The sequence below is a fragment of the Haemaphysalis longicornis genome, unplaced genomic scaffold, assembly GCF_048455015.1.
Source record: "Haemaphysalis longicornis isolate Haplotype H1 unplaced genomic scaffold, Haemaphysalis longicornis Haplotype H1 scaffold_7, whole genome shotgun sequence".
In the NCBI taxonomy this organism is placed as follows: domain Eukaryota; kingdom Metazoa; phylum Arthropoda; class Arachnida; order Ixodida; family Ixodidae; genus Haemaphysalis; species Haemaphysalis longicornis.
Genome location: NW_027526422.1, coordinates 17,865,494 through 17,889,399, shown reverse-complemented (window position 1 = coordinate 17,889,399; position 23,906 = coordinate 17,865,494). Strand labels below are relative to the sequence as shown.

The following is a 23,906-nucleotide window of genomic DNA, read 5'->3' as shown; positions in this document are numbered from 1 at the left end:
GGGACTATTTTGTTTCAAAGGTATATAACAATCGAAGGTCTATTTTGTTTTAAATAGCACAGCCAAACACAATGCCTTGACTTTCTTCAGCAGAAGATAAGAAACATGTCTATGCCTATGAGAGCCAAGTTGCTGGATTTGCACTTTCCCAGTGTGTATGCACAGGAAAAAAAAAAAAGAAAAAGGCTCATAGTCTGCACTCACAGATGTAAACAAGTTTTTGTCTGAATGCAAAAAAAAAGAATAAAGAAACTGCTGTTGCTTTTGATATTTTGGAAAAATTAAAATGCGACCTTCGTGTGAAACTTAAGCACAACCAAGCCAGCCACATCAAGAAAATATGTTTTGAACGAGGAAAATTTGTTGTTTTCTGATTATTCAAATGGCTAAAGTAATCGTGGCACAAAAGTGAGTGGCATTCTGAAAATATTTTAGCCGAGGTGAAATAAAGCTAGAAAATTTTACTCAAGTTGCTTGGGTGAAAAGATGTATGAAAAAAAAAATCGCATGTGCAAGCACAATGTTCCAATAAAGCTGAAGTTCTTTCGCTATGGAAGAGAAACAAAAGTTACACTACAGTGCTGATGTGCTTCATTGAAACTTGCACTAACTTACTTGAGTATGCTGCATCATTCGCATCCTCTGAGTGCATAAAGAACATCAGATCCAATTATACTTCTCAAAATTACAAGGGAAGCAGCTGCAGGTTCATGGCTACCTCTCTTGAGTGCTGCCTTGAATTGTGAACATACAAACGCATACATTCCTGCCCTTATCTTCACGAAAATGTGACCCCAGCTCACTTTAGCAGGCTAATATCCCTGCCTAAAAAAATTTAGAGTACTGAGCTTTGTCAAAATTAAAGAGCAGCATTATTTTTCACTTAACACATGAAGCATTCAGTAATGTTAAAAAGTCACAAAGGCGCACTGCCACATTTGTTAAACATGTCAAGTGTTTAGTGAGTTAACAAGGCAATACGCTCTAAATGCAAATGCACATGCTGCTGAATAGGACCAAGAACTGGAAAACCAATGCCCTAATGTGCTGTTAGAAGGCATGTTCGAATATTCATTTTTATCAAATATTTAATCAAATGTGCACGTATATTTATTGCACAAAAGAAAGAAAGGAAGGTCCACCAGCAGGCGTAAATTGTCTCGCCTAGGGGTGGACACTGGAACGCCTGCTGGTGTAGGGGAGGTGGGATCGGGAGGAAAGAGTACATAGGAATAGGGGGATAGGGTAGAGGGCGAACATGAATATATAACACATGGGCAAGAATAACATATACACAACGAATAATAATGCTGCTAATAATGCATAATTCAATAACCGCTCCGACCATAGTCCCAGTATATCGAAGTACTCGGCGGTAAAAAAATTTTTTTCTCCCGCATAGTTGGCGTGTGTCTACCGAGCTAACCAGTCCCGAGTTTCTCATGCCCTGGTGCTAGGTAAACAAACAAGAGCAAAACGGAATCAAATGTGCGTGCCCTGGCCATTGCTCGGACACAACCTATTTTCATATAAAACGTGCACCGTAGACCACACAGAAGCGCACAAAAGAATTAGATAGGGATAGCCGACTAGGCAAGTGCAGAAGTCATAGCTTAGGATTACATGTAGGATTTGTGGAACCGTTTTCTGAAAGTAGCCACATTCAAGCCAAGATTTAAAAAATGAGAAAAGTTGCTCGTAGCTGGCGCAACGAAGAACAACAATAACTAAACGTTTCTCCTCCGAGCCTGTGCGCCGTATGTAATCCCCTCGTCGCCTGCATGTTAGTGGCGGTAGTCTGTTACGACAGTGGTGGCGCTGTGCACTGGAACTTAATTTGAAGCCACTGCAAACAATACACTGTGCCGTGTACTAGGTAACACTTTGCACATCAAATGCTGAGTGATGATTAATTGCGTTACATTTGTCAGTGAAGTTCTATTCACTGCAACACATGCAGCAACTGGTGTTTCCAGTAGAGTTCTCATTGCTGTGTTTATAGCAAGGGCTGGTTACTTTTTAATGTGTAAGCATTATAGGGCTGCTTAACTTTGAAATCTGTCAGCCTATAATGTAATGCACTGCACTCTATGCAGATAAGAAACACTAGGCCCTTACATGTTTCAATATGACTGCTTATATTGCCCCTGGTAGGATGTCTTCCAAGCAATGCCCTTTTATATAACAGTGAAGCCATCTTTAAGGGGACCAAGTGTGTCAACTAGAGCTTTGTAAAGTTCCTACACTGCTTTGATCTACACTGGGTTAAATACGGCATCAAAGAGAGGCAAGATTAATGCAGAACAAAAAAGATGAAAAGATGAAGACTTCAAGCTTCAAGACAGCCAGTGGCTCACATAAGAAAGCCCAGAAGAACTCCGTCCAAGTGCAACGGATGCTGCTAAACTACTTGTGCACTATCGGAAAATACCTTCCCAAGGTTTACATTTTTTTTCTTAGCAACTGTAAAAATTCCGCTTTAAAATTGCTTCAAAGCGAATGCGAATTTCACTTTGAAGGCGAAAATTCCTATTCGCACATGCCACTTACCTGCCTAGAGCTCTCCTACAATTGTTTAAAAAGCCCAAAGTCAGAGATTTATTGTTATCCTAAAATACAGAATTGAATTTAGTAGCCTGAAAACCGTTTGGTACTTTATTTAATCTGAAGGCTTTGTCTTTTAGGAAGGTAAAAGCCTTCCCTTACGTTACGCCACAAGAACAATTCCGTCATTTCAAGCACGTTTGTTTTGATGCATTCCTCGTACTTTCACACACAACTTTTTCGAGTGCATTTTGTCACCGCAGGGGGGGGGGGGGGAAGAGACAGTACTGTAGTAAAAAGTAACACTACCGCTTCCCAGTGGTACTGTCACTCTCTAGAAATAACCAATGTTAGTTATGCTAGTTAAGCTTACACCCCGACATGAAGCACCACACAGAAGGCACTTTTCCGTTGATGGAGTGTTACTAACTCGAGCAAAAGCAAAGCACACAGCAGGCACAACACATAGCGCTCATAGCAACATACCACAAGGTTCCTCATCGGAGCCGTCCCTACAATCTATCTCTCCATCACAATGCTGTAACTGAGGAATGCAAGTGCCATCATCACAACGAAACTGTGATGGGCTGCACTGGCTCGCAGAGGCATTTGTGCCTTTGTCTACAAAGAAAGCATGCCAGTTTCACACAAGATATCAACATGCCTGCTCACTTTCACTCTCGCTGCAGCAGTCGCCCGGCAACTGCTACAGAAGCAAAGAAAAAAAATCCACTCCCAGCATCGTGCACTCGTAAGCAGTTGCAACAAAGCCATTTGATTGCAAGAATTGTAAACCAAACAATAACGTTAAAGCCATGCAGAATACCGAGAAATAGTTTAAATTAAAACTAATAGAATAAAATTTCTTTTCTGGTTCTGTTTGCTACCAAAAACAGGGAAAAATAAAGGCTGTCATGGGGTGTCAACCAGATCGTCACTTCGAAATTTATTTTTCAGGGTTTTCCCCGAGAATTCTACCCCAAAAATCCCTAAACTGACAGACCTTACAAGATAAGAGATAAGGACAGCAGACATGCATAGGTCACATAGCTAGCCCATTGCTTTACATTTTAAAAGAAAACGCAGGATTTACGGCTTGCACTTAAAAGATGCCAATTCAGGAATCTTGCATGTGTAACAGAGCGAGTAAACTGCCTTGGAAGACACTAACCCATCATCTCGGATAAGTCAGTTAAATGTGTGAGCATTTGGTGCAGCGGTTGCAGCTGTTATGTTGTTGTACATGGAAAAAAAAACTGGGGAAAAATGGATTAGCATGTGTTTTGAATTATGACATGGCTAACACCTTTTCCTTCAAGTCGTACCGTAAAATTTAGAATTCATCTGCATATTGATACAAAACCAGAATTTGGGGGGGTATCCTTGCCACCAAATCCACAGGAGCACTGCTATGCAAAGGAATCACCTTGCTTCCAGAAGCCATAGGGATTTCTACATCTTAGTTCACTGTGTGCTCGCAGTAGCCAGCAATCACAAACGCCATCTCCATTCACAACACATGCAATGTGTGCCAGTAAATGCAGTATACTGTCCGATGCTCACGTTTAGCCTAATTTGATTGTTACACAATGTAAACTTGTAATTGGAATTCCATGTAGTGTCTAGAACTAAGGGTTCACACTGATGGCCCTACAGCAAGGCCTAAGAGAGTGCAAGGCTAGCGAAACGACCGATATTCTTGCGACTAAAGATTTCCACTGCCTGGGACGTGCATGTCTAAATGCACAAGAGTTTATAGGGGGAAGGTGCATCCATAATATGAGCAAAGGAAGGTGGCAAATAGTTTGTACAAAGATGTGGGAATGTCCCTGCTTGTCACAGTAAAAAATGCGAGATTTTGCATTTCCCTGAATTTTTAAGACCCGCCACATTTTCCGGAGAATTCCTGTTCTTAAATGGTGGGCCCTGCCTCAGAACCCCACAGTACATGCTACACTTATTGAAAAGAGTGAAGTGACCGACTTGCAGTGAATCTCAATTTAGAACATTAATCATGGCAGCTGTACCAAAAGATAACAAACAATGGCATAGTGATACACACCAGCAACAACAAGGCAAGCATTGAAGGCACAGGCTCAGGTTAGGCACAAAATGGGGGCATAAATGAGGAAAAAAAATAACAGGCCATGAAACAACAAAAGAAGGCAGCACGCAAATTTGCCTCTTTTTTTGCTTGTTTTGTTTCACATGCTGCTTTTCTTCCTCTAAAGCAATTTGAAGCTTGCTGCACGTGGCTAGCGCACCCCAGCAGAAGGCTACCGATAAAGCAAGGCCACCCAGGGTTGCTAGCATGCATTAAAATTTTTAACTAAGCGCCTTTCTGCCTTTCTTTCCACTTCAGGGGTACTGGACCTCTTGCAGAGAATCGAACTCCCGGCCTCGTGTGCGGGCTACTCTCGCAAGGTAGTCCTTGAATAAGCTGCACTTGGCAACGACCACTTGTAAACACACACAGTTCCCCCAGGGTGGTGTGAAAGCGTATTCACCTGAACAGTGCGCTTCATCAGCCCCGTCAGCACAGTCTGGGCGACCGTCGCACCTTGCACCCTCATCGACGCATCTTCGATCGTCACAGACAAACTGGTGAGAGGCACATTGGTGTCTGTCACCACCTGGAAGAGACAGCCCCACATTACAAGGCAGCAAAAGTTGTGTTTGCTGGCAGAATGACAGGCAAGGATATCTGAAGCTCAGGATGTTGACAGGGTTCATGAAAAGCCAGCGAGCTTCAATTAAGATAGAAACGCAGGTGCGTTAAAGAGTCCCTGCGAGTAACAAGGTTTACAATTCAGAGCAAAAAGTTGCAAAAAAGCCATGCGCAGGCTTCAATCGAGAACTATGTTGAATCCTAAAGGTGTTCTGGCATGCAGTCAATGATATTAGCAGCCACCACAAGGAGCCAGGTGGGCCTGTGCCCCCCAACCCAAAATTTTCCATGCCCGGCTGGCGTGCCGTTCAAGCCGCCTGCAGGCGCGAACCTGCAGTTTTAAGGACATTCTTGTTCATGCAAAGCGGAAAACAAGGACTAAGCCAACGTCTGGTCCCTGTGGCCACTCCATACGCTGTATAGACTTAAACATAAACAACCGGGGGACACGCTCGACTCCGAATAGCTCCTGCTGCATTTTGTGCCGAATGCGCCAAGCTGTGCCAGGAACCGACAGCAAGCCGATCGAGATAGTCTCGCTGTTTCGCTGGTGGAACAGCATGGCCGGGAAACGGCAGAACAGCAGGAAAAGCCTCATATGGACATGTGGTCTGGACTTTAGCGGGTCATTCCTTGTCTTTGATACAAAGTGTAACAACATGACAGAGCATATTACTGTATTTTTCAGTCAACTACCAATCCTTGATATGTTTATTTTCCTAATGACATCGCCTTTCATTGACTACCACAGTTCCAATGCTTTTCAAAAGGAAGAAATTATTGATCTGCCCATCTTGTACTACCTCCACATCAGCAAAACTGAACAATTTTCTTTAATGCGGATATTTGTCTTTTTTTGGCACCATTCCATTCATTCCGTGGCCTCCCTCTTGGTTAGAACCAGCATTCTGAATTTGTTTTACCACAATATTATTCGAACTGACTACTGTTCAACTTAACAGCTAGAAATAGAATGAAATTTCATAAACATGCAACAAGCCAGACACTCAACAGCAGTGCACAAGGTGCTCCACTGAGTGTACTACTTAGTGACGTTTTGAGCACACAAAAAAGTAAAGAAAAGGAGATTAAGGACAAAGATGCACATTTTTTGCTTCACTACTATATTATACGAATGCGCCGCAAGTAAATTCAAGTGAGATTTGGAGGTTGTCACAGAAGCGCAACTCGTTCAAGTGAAGCAGGCAAAACACCAGCTTTAGCAGATCTTCCCTGCCAATTTCGTTATCGTCGGCATAGATAAAAGGCACCCAAGTCTGTCCTCGATCACAACAAATGTAAAGCTTACAACAGAAAGGGTGGCAAGTTGGTCGTGAGGAACATTGTTGTAGCTTGGCCGGTCGATGGTTGCGCAATAACCTTCAAATTGTGCTCGGCTGTACTTCAAAGCTGATAAGAAAAATTATTTGCCCCTTTCCTAAAGGCAAAATGTAAAACATGCGAATCTTGATAGTAAACACCCATTGTTGGCTTCCACTACCACCCGATGAACTTCAAGGTCTGCACTAGAGCCACTAGCGTAGCTTATTTAGTGGCTCTAGTCTGCACAGTACTCAGGAGTGCGTGCTCGCATAACCGCCTGCTCTTCGGCCGAACGAATCACCCATGGCCTACCCATAGATCTAAGCACGCCAAGGTCATCATCCTCATCTAAGCTCCTAAAGGTGGGCTTTACTGTTAGCATTTAGCATACACACATCACATGTTTAAATCAGTTATTAAGCTTCATTTGAAAAACAACGTGCAAGTAGCCTTGCCTTCCTATGTATACCCCCTCCAATGTTTTGGTCGAGGATGTTCACATAGCACAGCAGATTAGCCACACAAAGCCAAGCCAAGATGTAGCCATGCCCCATACCCTCCTTTTCCTTCTTTGGACAGTCCCGCTCGTCCGCGTCATCAGCACAGTCCCGGAAGCCATCACATTTCGCCGACAGAGGAACACACCGGCGGCCATCACAAACGAAGTGGTCAGGAGGACAACGGAAGGGGAGGGCGGGATCTGCACGAATACGCAAAAACAACACATCAAAACACGATGCACAACTGTTGATAGCAAGGAACGAGTCAAGAAAAGACTAGATATATCCTGTGCATTTGGAAATTGTGAGCTACAATACAGCAGTTCTTCACTGAACTGGGTTCTGTGCACACGATACAAGAATAAAATAGCCTACTCTCTTGTACATAAATCTTTAGAAAGCAGATAAGCATTCAAAATCACGGTAAAAGTTTGTGGTAACCTTATCTTGGAACCCTGAAAACTATTCTTTTTCCAACCTGCCACTTAAAAACCAATGTTTTGTTTTTGTGCGCAGTTGGAGCAAAACTTGGAGCAAGACTACCTTATTTCATCACTCCGCCTTATCCTTTCTTGAAGCAGAATATGCTGTGAACCAGCTAGCCTTTATTGATAAGATCTGCAGCGTGCCACTACCCAATACCAGCTGCACTGAAAGGATGAGTTACAGCATGCATACTGTATGTATATGCAGGACATTAAACACGTCCCCTCATGTCCGGCGTTCGCATTGCGTACAGACACTTATGAATGGATAAAACAGGTGATCAAGCCATAACAGCCACTGCTGGCTTTTGGGCTCACTTATTGTTTGTTTAGGTTTTAAAAAACACTTAATTTTTGTTTCTGTCCCCAAACACGTACACTTGTCTTCCCGATACTTATATACGCATCACAACATTGCAGCTTGTCCCTCACTCACCTCTTTATCCAGTACCTAATGCTACATCTCAAAACCAATACCAGGACAAAGGAGCGGCAAAACTCTGCAGGATCGAAGCCTCCTCGCTAAGGGTGCGAGTGGCATTTCCATTATTCCGATAATATGAAAGATGAAACTCGATACCTGGTCGTACGTTCGGATTCCACAATCTTTATCGACTCAAAGTTTTAAGTAATTAACCAATGTCAATTCTAAATAAGGAAAATCCAAGGCATTGAAAGAGATACCCACACGCAGAGGCTCTCCACAAAAAATTTCAAAAAGCGTAGCGAATTTAGATGCTTTGAAGAAAACGACCGGACGTCAAGCCTCGCTCACTTCTACACAACAACAAACACCCAACAACTTGGGGCAGTAAAATATTGCTGTGAACATGTGAATCGTGTTCTCCACCTTCTCCTCCTCTGTGCGTGCAGCCATGTTCATCAGTGCCGTCAGTGCAATCAGGACGTCCATCACACTTCCCAGACTGGTCCACACACCGACTGCCGTCGCAGACAAACTGATCGGGTCTACAGTGGGCTCCTTCACACCAAGGGCAGCACGCACAACATCCGCAAAGGGGAAACAAAAAAGGACAGAACAAAAGCTTAAGGAGGAACAACACAGGAACAGAGGCATCAACACACACGCACAAAAAGGAACACAGAAGGAAAGTTGACAAAACGAAACAAGAACAGCCAGAAACAAAGCTGCCATAGCATGGTGTTGGTATATAATGCAATAATAGGAAGCTTTTACTAAAATCTGTAGATGCAAAACTTTTTTCGAGTATGCGAAATTATGCACACAAGGAAGAATTCCACATTAATAAAAAATGGAGGGACAAACAAGAAATATCTGACGCAATGATGGCTCGACGAGATGACCCAGTTCACATTCACACAAGGCAACAAGATGACTAACAGCAGCGGTAAACGCACGGCAAGCAAATATGTAACCAACCTGAAGATGGCAACAAATCTTATCGAAGTCATTATTTTGAAAGCTGCTTGCATATTGTGCATGATTTCATTTTATATACAGGAAATTTTCATACTGATATTATTAGAGATTATTTCAGAAACAACAAAAAAGAAAACCCAAGATTCCCATGGACTTGTTCCCTTGTTGCGGGTAGCAATATGAGAAGTGCTCACAAGATAACTAACGGGAGAAAAAAAACCTTCGCTATATAGCCAGACTGCCATGTACACTCACTGACAAATGAAATGCGAACATGGAAATGTGGACCAGGCCACGCAAAATTGAAAATAAAAAAAAAACTTTGCCGAGATCCAATAATGGACATCTTGGAAAGCCACATTTCCCAATATTTTTACCGTAACTGAGCCACGTGTCGTTTTAACTTGCATGGCAAGAAATTGCACTATTTGTTTGTCCTGGTTCGTATTTTCGTGTTCGCATTTCATTTATCCATGAATGTACACGTGGATCCCTCGAACAAACATTTTAACATGCACTTCAAGCCTGTTGATCATAAACAAGTCTTAACTGTAACACCAAGCAAAGTAGTCTTATTTGCAGCATGAAAGAATATGATTCACCTTGCATTTAAAGACTCTACCCAGTACAGCAGAAGGACTCTAGCACCACTTCACACCATACATAAAATACATTTAAGATTTCTAAAATTATAAATTATACTGCTTTATGTATTTTTTAGAGAAGATTCTTTTCTCCACATTTTTTAGTTCATCTTTATCACTCCTTTTCCCCTTGTAAAGTATTTCACATTGTACGTTATGTAGAATGAATTTACTGGAATGAAATTACATTACAAATGCAGAGGAAACAGGTTCCTTGTACTGTCTGCCTATTTCCTATGCTTAGAACTGCTGAGATTGTATTCTCCCAAAATGAAAGAAAAAAAATTAACCTGAAGCTTATGTGCCCCAAAGTTTGTTTTGAGCAGTATCGAGAGATCGCAATTCGAACTCACTGTGGTTGAAATTAATGTCTGTGGCAATGAGGCAATTAACAAATGGCAACACTGCAAAGGAGCACAGTCTACAGACAACAATTGCAGGCAAGAATTTTGCGCACTAAGGATGCTGTGCCATTCCCGAGTCGGTCTCGTAACATGCAGCAACAGCATCTGAAATCGGAAGAATTACTACGATGAACGAATTCCGTGCCCTATTTTCTCAGAGGGTAGCGGAGGGTTTAAGGTGTTCTGAAGCCATCGAGTCCTTGCGTGTGATCATTTGGACCAATCATAAAACCCATTATTCTGCATGGAGTTATAACGAATGTCTTTACTACGCTTGATCACTTATTCACAACTTTCAGTTTTTGCTCAACCACTCCTGCCAAGTCAAGTCGAGTGCTCCGACTGGCCATTTTTGGTTGTTCCAAATGTACGTCCTCTACAATTGGAAACATCATAAGGTGAACGCAGGTGTTTTAAATTGTGCTTCTTTAAACACAAATTCTTAGTGACAGGAGTAACTTTGCCCACCGAACAGAATTGCGAGGTAAGAACTGCCCAGTCGACCCAGAAAAGTGATATGTTCACCTTGTGCATAATGAACGTGCACAACACTGCCCCCTAGAGCAGCAAAGGAGTGGCTTACAAACCAGCAGCAACTACCCATACATCTAACTTAATGAACAGAACATGACCATACTGAAACGAGCAACTGGCAAGCAGCGTGGCAGGTAGTCATAGCACCGAGGTACCCCCAAAGAATGGGCCGGCCTGTCAGGTCGCACCTTCTTTCTCTTGGCAATCGTGCTCATCAGTGGCATCGGCACAATCAGGGCGGCCGTCACACTTCCCTGACAGGTCAACACACCGACGACCATCACAAACAAACTGATTGGGACCGCAGTGGGCACCTGGAGAAGGGGTGGGAACTGCGCAAAAACGAGACACGTTAAGCCCGGCTAAAAAAAAAAAAAAAAAAAGAGCTATCTTTCCAACTAAAAATAAAGATGTGAGAATTTTTATGCACATGTAAACATCACTGCCAGTGCCAAAGTTTTTTCTGGCCAGGACCATGTAACTTGGAGCCCAGGCCTTGTACACCCAGAAACTCGGCAAAAGCTCGCAAAAATTAAAAGAGACCGGGACAAAGTCGCATGGTATCTTTACAACCTTCCCGCCAAAATGACAAGCCAAAATGCGACGCCAGTGGAAGCCATTGTAAGCACCCACGACCAGGGCAGAACCAGATGCACAGCCTGTTAAAAACCAAAGCAGGTGTTCCTCTGCAACACAAGCCGAACCAGCTGGAAAGAGGTTTGCGCAACGTAGCACTCGTTCCATCTGAGACGCTCTAGAACTGGGCAGCCTGCAGAGGCAGAATAGGCAGAGCAATGCCAATGTCAACACTTCGTTTAGAAGTAAGCACAAAACGAAAAAATGCTCAGATTGTCACCAGCCACCAACTAAGCGAGAGAAAGCTCAAAAATAGCGATGGACACACGATGTCCAAAGAAGCACAACGAGAGAGAGCCAGTCAGAAGTATTCGCAAGCGGGAGACAATATCAGCAACCTACGATTTCTGTAAGCAATGTGAGGCACATGGAGTTCTCATACAATAGACGGGATGTAGTGCCGGATTCCCTTCAACCACCACAAATCAGCAGAAGCAGCGATATATATAAAAATTCTTGCTGCATTTGCAAAGACTGCTTTCCAGATGCGACGAGCGCAGAAGCCAAAAGCTACAGGTAAAAAAATCAGCTGCAGAGCCATGAAAGCCACCTTTGCGCACCAAACTGGAGATCTGGCTGCCAAGCCGCCAGCAAAAAAGAAAAACGCAGCCTGGCTGAATCAAATGAAACACCTTCTGTTGTTGGACAGCCCAGCTCATCGGTGCCGTCAGCACAATCATGGTGGCCATCGCACTTCATCGGGATGTCAACACATCGCCGCTTATCGCAAACAAATTGCTGAGGGGCACACTGCACGCCGTCAGTGTGGTGAGTGCTTGGAACTGCAGGAAATGTTGCAACAAAACAGAAGCTTGACACAGGAAATGTTTACAGAAAAGAGACAGACTTGTCAGAATTTCGCAAACAGTGACTGCTAGATCTGTCCATGCAGTTTTGCTAAGCTTATATAAAGAGAAAAGAAGAGTGTCACATTGTTTTTACTTCCGCTAGCCATTCCTTGAGTGTCTAGCAACTGTAAAGCTTTCGTGAATGCTTTCCTTCACTCTCTGATTACACCATCTCTGTGTGCAACAGCTGAAAACGCAAGATTGAACAGAACAGCAAGACTGAATTGAGGCATCATCAGGATGCAGGCTAGCACAAAAGACTAGATTTCTAGAAAGTACGATGAGCTAGACATTGAGCAATGGAAGCTCACAATTCAGTATTCCACGACAAAAATAAAATTTTCATTTGCATGCTTTGCAATAAAGCAAGCCATAGAGAATATAATCAGCTACCACAGACATTTGCCTATTCCTTTAGGGGCAGAAAGAAGCTACGAAATGAATGGACCTTTTCCCAGTAGTGATCTGCACATGTGTGGGCTGCCGGCCCACCATTCTCGGCAGCCGCCTCGGGCGATATAAACAAAAGCACGCACCCTCAGCTTGCCGCTCGGAGGTCTGCTATGCTTTCTAGCGCTGCACGTTTTTATTTCCTCTTTTTTCGGCAGCTCGTGGCGAGTTCCTCAGTGCACACAAAAAAAAGCTCAAAAAAAAAAAGGGGGGGGGGGGGGGGGGGGCAAAACTGAGGTTGATTACACTGTGAGCACATGGCTACCAGTTAGAATCGCAAAGATGAAACAAAAAGTAAAAGAAAAGGAGCTGCGCCCACTGCCGATTAGTCTGAATATTCGACTGTTTCCATGGCATTCATGTGAAATGTACAGGTGACGGGTGGGTGCGGGACTGAAAGACAAGGATATTTTGTGCACGAGTTTTCCAACAGATACTTTGTGGGGACGTGCCTGACTGCCATATTTTAGTATGCGGCCGCTAGAAGGAACGGTACTGGAAAAAGGTCGACTGCCTGGTTTGTCTGGCAGCACTTAGTATGCATGGGGATCTGCATTGTCTACACTGATTATCCTGCACAATCTGAAGAAAAGCAATAAGCTTGCATTAAGAACCTCCACCTTTCCTTTCCCATATTTATGTAGAGTTCGTCTACACGTGTTTACTAATCAGGCGCTTAAAAAAAAAAAACAATTTTTTCATGCCTTCACCGGAAATAATTTCACTCAGTAGAAGCATATCCAGATGACAACACTACTTACTACACTAAGACCCCAATTGCTGTAGAGTAAAATACTGTCACACTTGGAGGCAAGTTTGTAGCTTCAAATGACGAAAAAAAAAAAAAAAAGAATTTCGGCATCAGTGCAACTGCAATGCGGAACATCCTGTTCTATGCAGTCTTGCCTAGAACAGCATGTACTAGGCAAAAGTGCGCCCAAATTTATCACCTGTCACTCGCCAAGAGGAAGCCAAAGCAGGCAATGGTGCACAAAAAAAAAAGCAACGACAACTGACAAATAGCCAGAGAATGCAGTTGAGGCAAAAAGCAGACCGTTAAGTTTTACACCTAGAGACAAAACAGTCCCTCAAGACTGCTACCACCTTCTCTGTGCGGGCAGTCGTGCTCATCCGTTCCGTCAGCACAGTCGCGGTGACCATCACATTTTCTGGACGGGTCGACGCACCGGCGACCATCACAAACAAACTCATCGAGTCCACAGAGAATCTCTTCGGAGTGGTGGGGGAAAGCTGCAGCAGCATGTTGCCCAAGAACAAAATAAGGTGTGGGGACCACGAAGAGCTTCAATCCATAGCAATGCTTCCTTCATAGCACACTCGTACAAATTGTGGTTACAAAGCAAATTAGAGCTTAGCTTTGCAAGAATGCCAAAAACAAAAAGGTGAGAGATTCTGCAGAACCATAGAGGCAAATAGCTTGCTAGATAAAGGCTCAAGCACTCAGCAATAACACGAGACTGCAAAAAAAAAAAAAAAAATCCCAGAGCAGTTTTATAAAATTCTCAATCAGCCTTGTGGCTTTGCCTGGATATTCAAGAGAACTGGATTCAAATGAGAAAGGCCAGCCCAGAAAGCATGACAGCATGGGTAAACATCTTTTTCGCCTTTCCTGGTAGGATTTTCTTACGCTCCATGAATATAAAAAATGAACACCATTTAAAGCAACGAGAGAGCACTGAAGTGGCACAACCTTCGATCGATGGGCAATTGCGTTCGTCAGATCCATCAAGGCAATCTGGACGACCGTCGCATCGCCTAGACACATCAACACATCGGCGAACATCACAAACAAACTGGTGGTGTCCGCATTGAGCTCCACCTCCATGAAGTGGGTGCTCTGCACGAAAGGGGAGCAGAAACAAAACCAACAGAACAAGATCTCGAATGAGAACAGCTTTTGTCCACCCAGCAAACAGGTGCCATCAATCACCAGGGAGGGTAAGCCATTCGTACAAGCCCGTCTTCAGCCTCTTCTACAAAGGCACTTGCAGCCCGGAGACATGCGAAGCTTTTTCTCAGCTCTACCTTTCGTGCTGCGGAAAGCATGGAGGGAGAACATCAGCCAGAATACATCCAAAAAAGCTCGAACTCAACCTCACGACAAGCTCGCCAGTGACACAATGCACGGCTTATGAGAGCATGCTTCTTGAATATCGACCGAAGCAGAAAAAGCACAATGGATGTTGCTGCCCGCACAATTCATCTCAAGCTCTACTGGAAATGCCATGCCACTAAAGACTTTCAAGCCAAAACTGAATCACGTCCTTTTGCAGCCTTCAGAACAGTAGCAACACTTACGACCCAGCCAACAGCAACCTAACACATCTAAAAGAGGCATGTGCTGCCGCGGAAGTAGACACAGCAGGCTTGACACAAAAGCAAAGAGGAAAAAAAAAAAGTGGAGTTTTTTATGCAGTCTGCACACAGGCCAACAGCGCAAAAGCACAAAGCAGAATGGAGTTTCGAAAGATGATGACTTGGGTAGCATCCAGCAGTGCACAACACCGCAACACTAAAATCGGTTGGATGCCTGAAGAGGTGACGTAAACATGCTGCCATTCAAGACGGCAGCCCACTAAGCCACAACGCATGAACAAAATTGGCAATGCATAGAGAAACTGATGACAGAATGCCAAATGTTGGTGCTATGCAAGGATTCAGCACACCAAAAGCAGACCAGTCGCTCACATACATAGTAAATCCCCCTTAAACAAGTAAATGGCTGGAGGTTGTTTTGAAGCGTCCAACTCGCACCAATCCCTTCCCAGCAAAAGAGCATGCAAGCTGGCTGCTAAGTGTACAAATCGCAAGTTAACCATAAAACAGTCTAAAAATCCCCCCCCCCCCCCCCTTCTTTGACTGCGAAATTTCGAATGTTTAACTTTGCATAGTTAACCAACTGTTTGACCTAAACTGTTTGACCTGTATATCTAACCGTTTGACCCAAACGGCAAGTGAACATATCTTGAAAGGTGCGTTTATATTTTGGCCGCATGCAGTTCATGTTTCCTTTTCTTCCATGCCTGTCCGCACCAGCTACGCGTGCGGTGTTTCCCTTCTCAGCAAGCTCAGTGCACTGAGGCAAGCAGCAAAAGCACGCAGCTCTTCACCTTGAGATGATGGACAGTCGCGCTCATCGCTCCCATCAGCACAATCGGGGCGACCATCGCACCTTGATGACAAGTCAACACATCGCCGACCATCGCAAATAAACTGATCGGGTTCACACTGAACCCCTTCAGAACCGTGAGGTGGGTGAACTGCAGGAGGTGCAAATGAAGGCCCGGAGTGAAAGGGTTATGAATTAACGAAGTGTTGATTTAAAGCAAGTTTAGACTGACCTGCATGCCATGTTTGTGGCACTGATGAGAGTCAGTTACATTTTAGATGACTGCAAGTTGCGCATGATGAGACAGTTAGGTAGACTTGAAAGCAGTGGAACGTGCTTGCAACAAAGCTATGCATAGTACAGTCGCGGATTGAATTGACAAGTGAAGCAGCCTCAGGTAAGAGTCTATGGTAAATGAATAAAACATTTGAAAAGTTAAGCAAGTAGACAATAAAGTTGTTGCTGGTTAAATGGCAAAGTACATTGCAACCTCTAAATATTGCTAATTACTTTGAAGTAACAAGCAAAAAAAAAAGCAAACAGAAAGCAGAAAAAAAAAGCCTTACAGCTTGGGCAACACTACATGAGCTGTAGAGGAACGAGAATTTAATTTGTATTAGGTCCGAATTGCCTGTCTAGAGGTTGACATGCACCTTTGCAAGAAAATTAAGAATGTAGCATAATCATGTGGACATGTACACAGTACACAATACAGACAGCAAAGCAAATGCTGAGCATTTGAACACATTGTAATAAATAGTAACATTCGTACACAATCTTTCCTTATAACTGGTGCATTTGAAACATATGCAGAGTAAACTCTCCCTTTGTATTAACCGAATGCTTGCATGTTTGCCTTTTATGTGTACCGAGGCTCCAACCAAAAATTAAGCCAATTCGCTGAGCATTACTGAAAGATAACCGCGACAAGACAACTGAAATACCTCTGGCTTCCCCGCTGAAAATAGGGGTCTAGAACATCGAAACAGCACGTGCGGTACAGTCCAGTAGAGCTCGCAAGAACAATCACCTTCTCTATGCGGACAGTCGCGCTCATCTGCTCCATCGGCACAGTCAGGACGGCCATCACACCTCCCAGTTGCATTCACACATCGGCTACCATCGCAAACAAATTGGTGGTGTTCGCAATGAGCACCTTCGTGGTGAGTGACGTGTACTGTGTGAAAAGTGCAGGACGAGTAGCAGTGAGATCACGGAGTTGAAATTTGCTTATCACCACCATCACAATCATCATCATTAACCTATTTGTGTCCACTGCAGGAGAAAGGCATCTCCCGCGATATTCCAGTGCGCTGAGAGTATTGCGCTCAAAGGGCGCCCGTAATGGTCCCAAACTAATCACCACCAGGGTGTGGACAACTAACGAGGACATAGTATCATTCCCTGAAAGTTCAGCTGTTAGCTACGAGTACCGAAAAATTTCATTTGTAGGTTTGATGCAGTGAAGCAGCGCTCTTGCTCTCAAGCCAAAGCAGACGAGAATACCAGGTGGCAGGGAAAGCCTTAGGAGCTACTACGTATACGAGTCTTTCAAAGCTTGCATCGTAACAGAAGGAATGTGCACACATCAGTGCCAGTGGACGTGGCACACAATTGGCAGCTCTAAAGACAATTCTGTCACCTCCTTACTCCCTGGGGATACAGATGATGTTCATGGAGAGCAAAAGAGCACCGGGCTGAGGACACTGAATGAAATGGGCTGAATCTAAAAAAAGCACTGCAGACTTGTTTTAGATGCAACACAGAAGGCGTCTATATAAGCAGTGTTTCGCGAAGGAAAAAGCTTCAGAGAATAGAAAAATTTGTAGAAATCTGATGAAGCCCTCCGAACGACCGAAGTTTTAATCCTCGTATGGGAGCATTTGCAGAAGAGATCAGTGCTCGCAAAAATTGCGCCACTCAGTGATGCCTGCACAGTTTTAAATCACTTTCGTTATTACGCAATGCACGAGGCTACGCTTTGCATCTGTACTAGTATATTTACAACGAAGGTCATACTCTTACATAGTTAAACATGAAAAAATTGTTTTGCATTACCCACTGTCTACCAAAATTCACTCTTACATGGGGGATGAAATCTAACTTGTGCAACCAGCTTCCTAAAAGCTCAACTGCGACCACACAAATGTGCAGGCCTCCCAATGTCTTTTGAAAACTGGATGGAAAGGCATAAAATGTCACGGACAAGGTCAGCACATCAAATTGCTGCTGAAAAGCTTACAAGCATTGTCACTTTCTCCTGGCAGACAACTTCATTTCTATCAACACTACTTGGAACATCACACTTTCCATTTACGCTGAAATTCTGGCAATCACCACAAGTTCCACACAAGTGCCGCTTAAATTAGAAATTGGACAATGAGGGCGGCAGTTTGTTTCCTAAAAATATCCAGGAACCGTAAGTCCACAAAGAGGGCTTCAGACCACACATTAACCCGACATGAAGCGACAGTGCGAGCAGCTGGTGTCCGCACATAGTTACCTTCGTGAGGGCAGTCACGTTCATCTGTGCCATCAGCACAGTCTGGTCGACGATCGCATTTTCCCGTATTGTTTACGCATCGCCGGCCATCACAAACGAACTGGTCAGGACCACAGTGGGTGTCAACAGTGTGGTGTGGGGGAACTGTGGGAATTTTTGACGCTGGTTACGAGAAGTTCCAACTTTGGTTACGAGAAAGGTGCAGGAAAGTCAGTCCCGAGTCCCTTCACCAGTGTTAGCATTACCATGACAATGTGAGGAGCGAGTCAAATTTTTATGACACATAGCTTGTACAGAACAAGTCACGCCCTAGGAAAAAAATGCCCTTGTCATTGGAAAAAAGGTTCCTTTACACAAGTGCGTGGGCGTGTGACGAAAAAGGAACTGCAGTGAACTGGCAAGGCAATGTAGAAGTTAGAATTATACCTTCCCTCAAGCAAACTAACTCGGTTTCGTCGCCACAGCCTGCAATATGATGACACCTTCCAGTTGTGCAAACCTCGAGCAACTACAGCGAACAAGAACGGCACACAAACGCAGAGCCAAAGCAAAAATAGCACAAATTCAATATGAAAAGCCTATCCCTGCCTTTCAAAGTCCACCAAAAGGACCTCACACACCAATTTAGTGCCCAACAGCTCCGAAACATGTGCGTGTAGTGAATAGTTACCTTCAGATGGGCAGCCATGTTCATCTGCACCATCGGCACAATCAGGTCGACGGTCACACTTTCTTGCCAAGTCCACGCATCGACGACCATCACAAACAAATTCGTTGGGCCCACAATGGACTTTGTCCACAGAGCGATCAGGAGCTGTGGGAAGTTTCGGCTCGGGTCACTTTTCAAAGCCCTTTTGGGGAAGCTTTCAACGACATGATGATCAAGGAAAAATTTGTAGCCGTAGCAGTTACGTTGCACCACAGTCCACGCATGCGAGTATCAGAATGGAAGAGCAAAGTATCAAAGCCCTTGACTGGGGTTAAGTTCAACATGCACACATAGACAGCAGGTTCAGTAAGAAAAACTATCGGAGCCAGAACTTGGCTTACCCGAAGCAAAGCATGTAAGATGAAAATCCAAAGAGACCAGTTCTCTAATCAACTGCAGTTGCTTCATCAGCAAAGACGGCAAAAGCGAACAGCTTAGGCAAATGTCAATTGCGAATCATGCTTGGCAACCATGCGGAGGGTACACCCATTGCACAAGCAAACAAGAGTCTCACAACCCTCAGAAGCAATGCGACGAAATCCAGTTCGAAGGCGTAGATTAGTTCACGCAGCACTTAAAGCCGAGAAAAGAGAAAGCGATTGAGGTTAGCCAACGTCGAGCTGCTGTTCGTGGGAATTGCTTCAAGTGCATCTTGAAAAGAAGTACGTCAGCACCAAGACAAAGCAAGGGGTCAACCCAAGGAAGAAATTGCGGTCCACAGATTCATACTTTCCACCGCAAATAACATCTCCATAAGTAGAGGCTCCAAGAAGCGCAGCATGAGAGGCCATTCAACACGGCCATCGCGATAGCAAAGCTTCAAAAACCAGTCCCCAGTAAGTGCACGAGAAATGGACTTCTCTCCATGCGCACGTTCATGTCAGTGGTCGGGTGGGAGCAGTCTGAAGCACCATGCCGTGTTATTTGTCCGCATACTTTGCCAACGAACTGAACAGGTGGTCGTTCACCTTCTGTGGTGCAGTCCTCCTCGTCAAAATTATCAGCACAGTCTTGGTGACCGTCACACTTCCGAGAGCGGTCCACACACCGACGGCCATCACAAACAAACTGATCAGGACCACAGTGAGCTTCATCAGTGTGGTGTGGGGGAACTGCAGGGAGTTTCGACTTTGGTTACGAAGCAACAAGTTTTCAGTGTCATCATTAATGCAAGTGCTATCACAAAATGTGAAGAACTTCAATGAATTCCCACGAGACATCCTGTATGGTACAAGTCTTGCAGCACTGTAAAATATTTCACAGAACTGAAATTTACTAAAGGGCTGGGATAAAAAAATGCGGTTGGTTGCTTGAAAGCTGCAGCACCTTTAAATAAGTACATTTCTCAGAGAAATCAAGGCTTGTATAAAAATTTTATGCCTTCAAATTACACTTGGGTTATGAAGCCCACCGTTAGTGGAGGGCCATGGTCTAATTTATACCACATAGGAACATTTAACATTTTTGTATCAAATAGTGGGCTCCTTGCAACTTCTACAAATAGAAAAATTGGTATTATGAAGTGGACATTTCTAGCTTAAATTCGGAGTTATGTTGTTTCAATTTTTTTGCTTTGCACTGCACGATACCTTGACCTTATAGCTACGGCTGACTTGTTCAAGTTTCTCGCTGTCATAATTTACACCAGCCCTTTGAGGGGAAAAAAATTACATCTATCTTCCAACAAGAGCCCACAACACCGCCCCAAGACAGAAGACTGGACAGTACAAAGCAACAAGGGACAAAAGTAACAAAGTATACAATAACAAAGTGACAAGGACGAAGTCACAGTATTCTGATTTCTAGAATATTTCCCGCCTAGGTAAAGAAAAATCATCACTGCTGATGAAACAGTAATCAAGAGAAAGGGGTATAAAGCTGCAACTACAGCATGTATAGATGCAATAAAAAAATCTTTAAATGGTATTTGACCCTTTGGGCAGAATCATTTTTACAAGATGTCTTTAGGCAAGCACTGGTTTTTATGCATCAGTGTTTGTTTACTGCACATTCTGCACCTTGATTTATTATCTGTTGTGTGTGTCTGTGCCTTGTTCATCCATGAATTGACCATTTTTTCATAAAATGGTCACTGCAAACCATGCAGTGGAAATGCATGGTACTATTTCTAAGCGGTTGGCACTCCCAGCGTGAAGAACTTATTGCATCTAACAAATGCGATCCGAAAACTTGCTTCAATTTTATGGGTAGCATCATCACTTTTAAATGAGAACTCAATTTGGTCAGATATATATGCGTCACGATACGCAAGATGCTGACCAACATTAAGTGCCCACCTTTCACGCAGTTCTCTTCATCAGAACCGTCATTGCAATCCCGACGTCCGTCACACTTGCGCGATGAATCGACGCACCGCCTGTTCTCGTCGCAGGCGAACTGGTCGTCCCCGCAACGAATTCCGCCAGGGTGAGGAGTGGGAACTGGCAATGAAGAAAAGTACGTCCCATGAATAAGCACAAGCACACACACTACCTGTTCAGCAATCAACAGACGAAGCGGGGACAAACCAATAAAAAATTTCACAGAAATTCAGAGAATTATCTACTAATGCAAAGCATTCTTATGCCACCTGTCTTGAATGAGTTTTTTCCAGCTACATTCTTTGGTTTTTCTGAATCCTCTCTGACCAATTATCTCCATTTACGTTATTACAACAATTACATTTGGAACTTTCACGATATCTTCATTTTTGTGGAAATGCAGGGCATTACACGGTTCTGGCTGTGGGTGTACTTGGAAAATAATGCTAAGCATTAAAAAATGGCAGCACAAAAAAAAAGGCAGCTACAGAGACAAGACAAGGACGGCACAGTCCTTGTTACCTTGTCCCCGTTCGTTTTTTTTTTTTTTTTTTTTGGCGCTACTATCTTTGGATTATGTACCAGTACGCCCAATTTTCCACGTTAGAGAACACATAAAGCTTGCTGCACTTGTGTATACTAATAAAACTTGCATCAGCTGGTACCCTCAACAGCCAAAAGAGAAAAGGCATAAGCATATGCGCTTTAACTCTAAGCGTTATGTCCTGGAAATAGGGAAGGGCAAATTACAGCCAAATTATTTTCCTCTACATATAAAAGTGCTCAGAGACAACTAAATAAGCTGTGTACAGATGTTTCTCTTGAAGGGTGGTAATGTAGCCCGGCAGATCTCCTAAACAGACTGTTTGCGGCGACCGGCGGAAATAGATTTTATAAAAGATTTGGAAGGACACCGCAAGCCTGGCCACCTTTCGATGCTTCTCGCAATTTTTTTTTCTTTTTTAGGATTTTACTTGCGGAGAAGCCGCAGCGCCGCCGCACAAGGACTCACCACCGAGCTCAGTGAAGGTGGAGCGTTGGCCGGAGACCCGGAACCTGCCAACCTGGCCGTGGTCGAGGACAGACCGGATGGCCCGCCGCATCGCCGGCTCTTCCGCATATCGGGGCGCCTTGATGTCGCAGATGACGATCAGAGCGTTGGCGTCTCCGCCGGCTGGTGCGAAGCGGAGCACTTCCACGGACGGGACGTTGTGCGGAGGCCGCAGCCGCAGCGAGGCCGCCAGGGCACGGGAGAGCTCGTGCTTGAAGTCTTCGCTGAGCCGCCTGAAGCTGTCGCTGTCCTGGCGCACCAGGGAGGCGTCGAACGGTTGGTTGACGACGTGCACAGAACTGCGGAACAGGTGCGACGACCCGGTGCCAACATCTGCGCCAGATGAGAAAACGCACCAACTTTTGAGAAAGCATTTCGCGCATTTCGCGCCTCTAAACGACCATCGAAATAGCGAAGCGGTTTCGCCCCGAGCGCGAACACAGTCGGCCTCTGGCGGCGGCGGGACGAACCGCTCCTAGTGTGGATGGCGCTCTCGCGTCGTCTGCTTTTTCACGTTGCGTGCGTCGCGAGACGCGTGCTGCACACGACAAAACAACCAATATGTGGGCTCGTTTGGCAGTAAGCAATGACATAGTTACCTCTGCTTGCGCATCTCCTCTAGAAACGCAATAATCAGCGGCTGTTGCGGGTTAATGCGCTGGTTTAATTCAACGAAACATCTTCGCCGTGGTCACCGCTTGAGTTTGCAACGTGTTATAAACATTGCTTCCACACATTGCACTTTTCGTATTGTTGAGTGCAGTCGTCTGCCGTTTCGGAAACGTCGAAGGGTGCTTTTTGAAGGTGGCGTGGTGATTATTTAAAGGATAAAAGTTTAGTACGCGAAACGGGTAAGAAGCGACAAGACCTGTGCATACGCGGGCAAATTCCACACCCTTGTAAAATTGCGCTGTGTCCTTATAGAAAGAAGAAAAACAAACAAAAAGATTTACACTGCACACGACCCGCGCGCTATCGCCCATACATTACCGGACACGTATTTTACACCCGCAAGCGCCTGTGTGATCGTGTCCATTTTTGGACAGTCGTTTACACTGAGGAGGAGGAATAAACATTTATGCAACTGTATCGAGTAGCTAATTTTACGTATTTAAAATACGTTTCTATGGATGCTCAAGAGTATTTAGGGGGATTCTTCGGTAAAATTAAGCAGTTGTGAGTTTGCGTCTGTCATGTGGCGTTTCGTGTGTCATGTTCATATATATAAATTTTCAAATCCGACATGAATCACCTTGCCCAGAAACGTGACTCACTCAGCATAACCAAATGCCTAATATGGTCACGTCTTAACCTCTTAAGGTGGACCTAAGTTTAAAGAAAGAGGAGAAAACGCGTAATATAGTGCACGTTGTTGCCCACATGTGTGAGGGGTGTGTGCCATGACTCGCTGTTTTTTTTTTTTTTAAATTTTTTCCCACAATGCTTGCTTTCAATACAATTTTGAAAAAGGCGAGCCACAATTCCTGGACAATCCCGGACCAAAGGGGGGTTAATCAGTTTTAAAAACACGTACTGCTTTTTCACCGCTACAGAACACGACGCCTAGTGTAGTTTCGATTGTAAGTAATACTGATAACCATAGTTTGGCTTTTCGCATTACATGCGTTCTCTTCTCGCTGCTCTTGCAACGTTGGCAGGACCCCTCTGCCCCTCTTCCCGAAAAAAAAAAAACTAAATGCACAGAATTTCATTTTTTTAACCAATCCTCAAGAATTTAATGCCAAGACAAAGGC

General features: G+C 44.2%; 1 protein-coding gene across 1 annotated transcript in view; it reads right to left on the bottom strand.

Moving 5' to 3' along the window:
- Window positions 1-23,906, bottom strand: part of LOC144144629 (basement membrane-specific heparan sulfate proteoglycan core protein-like) — a gene marked incomplete in the record, with an annotated part of 339,390 nt that overhangs the window by 124,379 nt on the left and 191,105 nt on the right. The window contains 15 exon segments of the mRNA XM_077676148.1: window positions 3,031-3,165; window positions 5,052-5,177; window positions 7,092-7,235; window positions 8,371-8,502; window positions 10,693-10,836; window positions 11,773-11,922; window positions 13,543-13,689; window positions 14,150-14,296; window positions 15,570-15,719; window positions 16,599-16,745; window positions 18,072-18,215; window positions 18,742-18,885; window positions 19,749-19,892; window positions 21,078-21,221; window positions 22,114-22,485. Coding sequence (XP_077532274.1) covers window positions 3,031-3,165; window positions 5,052-5,177; window positions 7,092-7,235; window positions 8,371-8,502; window positions 10,693-10,836; window positions 11,773-11,922; window positions 13,543-13,689; window positions 14,150-14,296; window positions 15,570-15,719; window positions 16,599-16,745; window positions 18,072-18,215; window positions 18,742-18,885; window positions 19,749-19,892; window positions 21,078-21,221; window positions 22,114-22,485 — 2,370 coding nt within the window.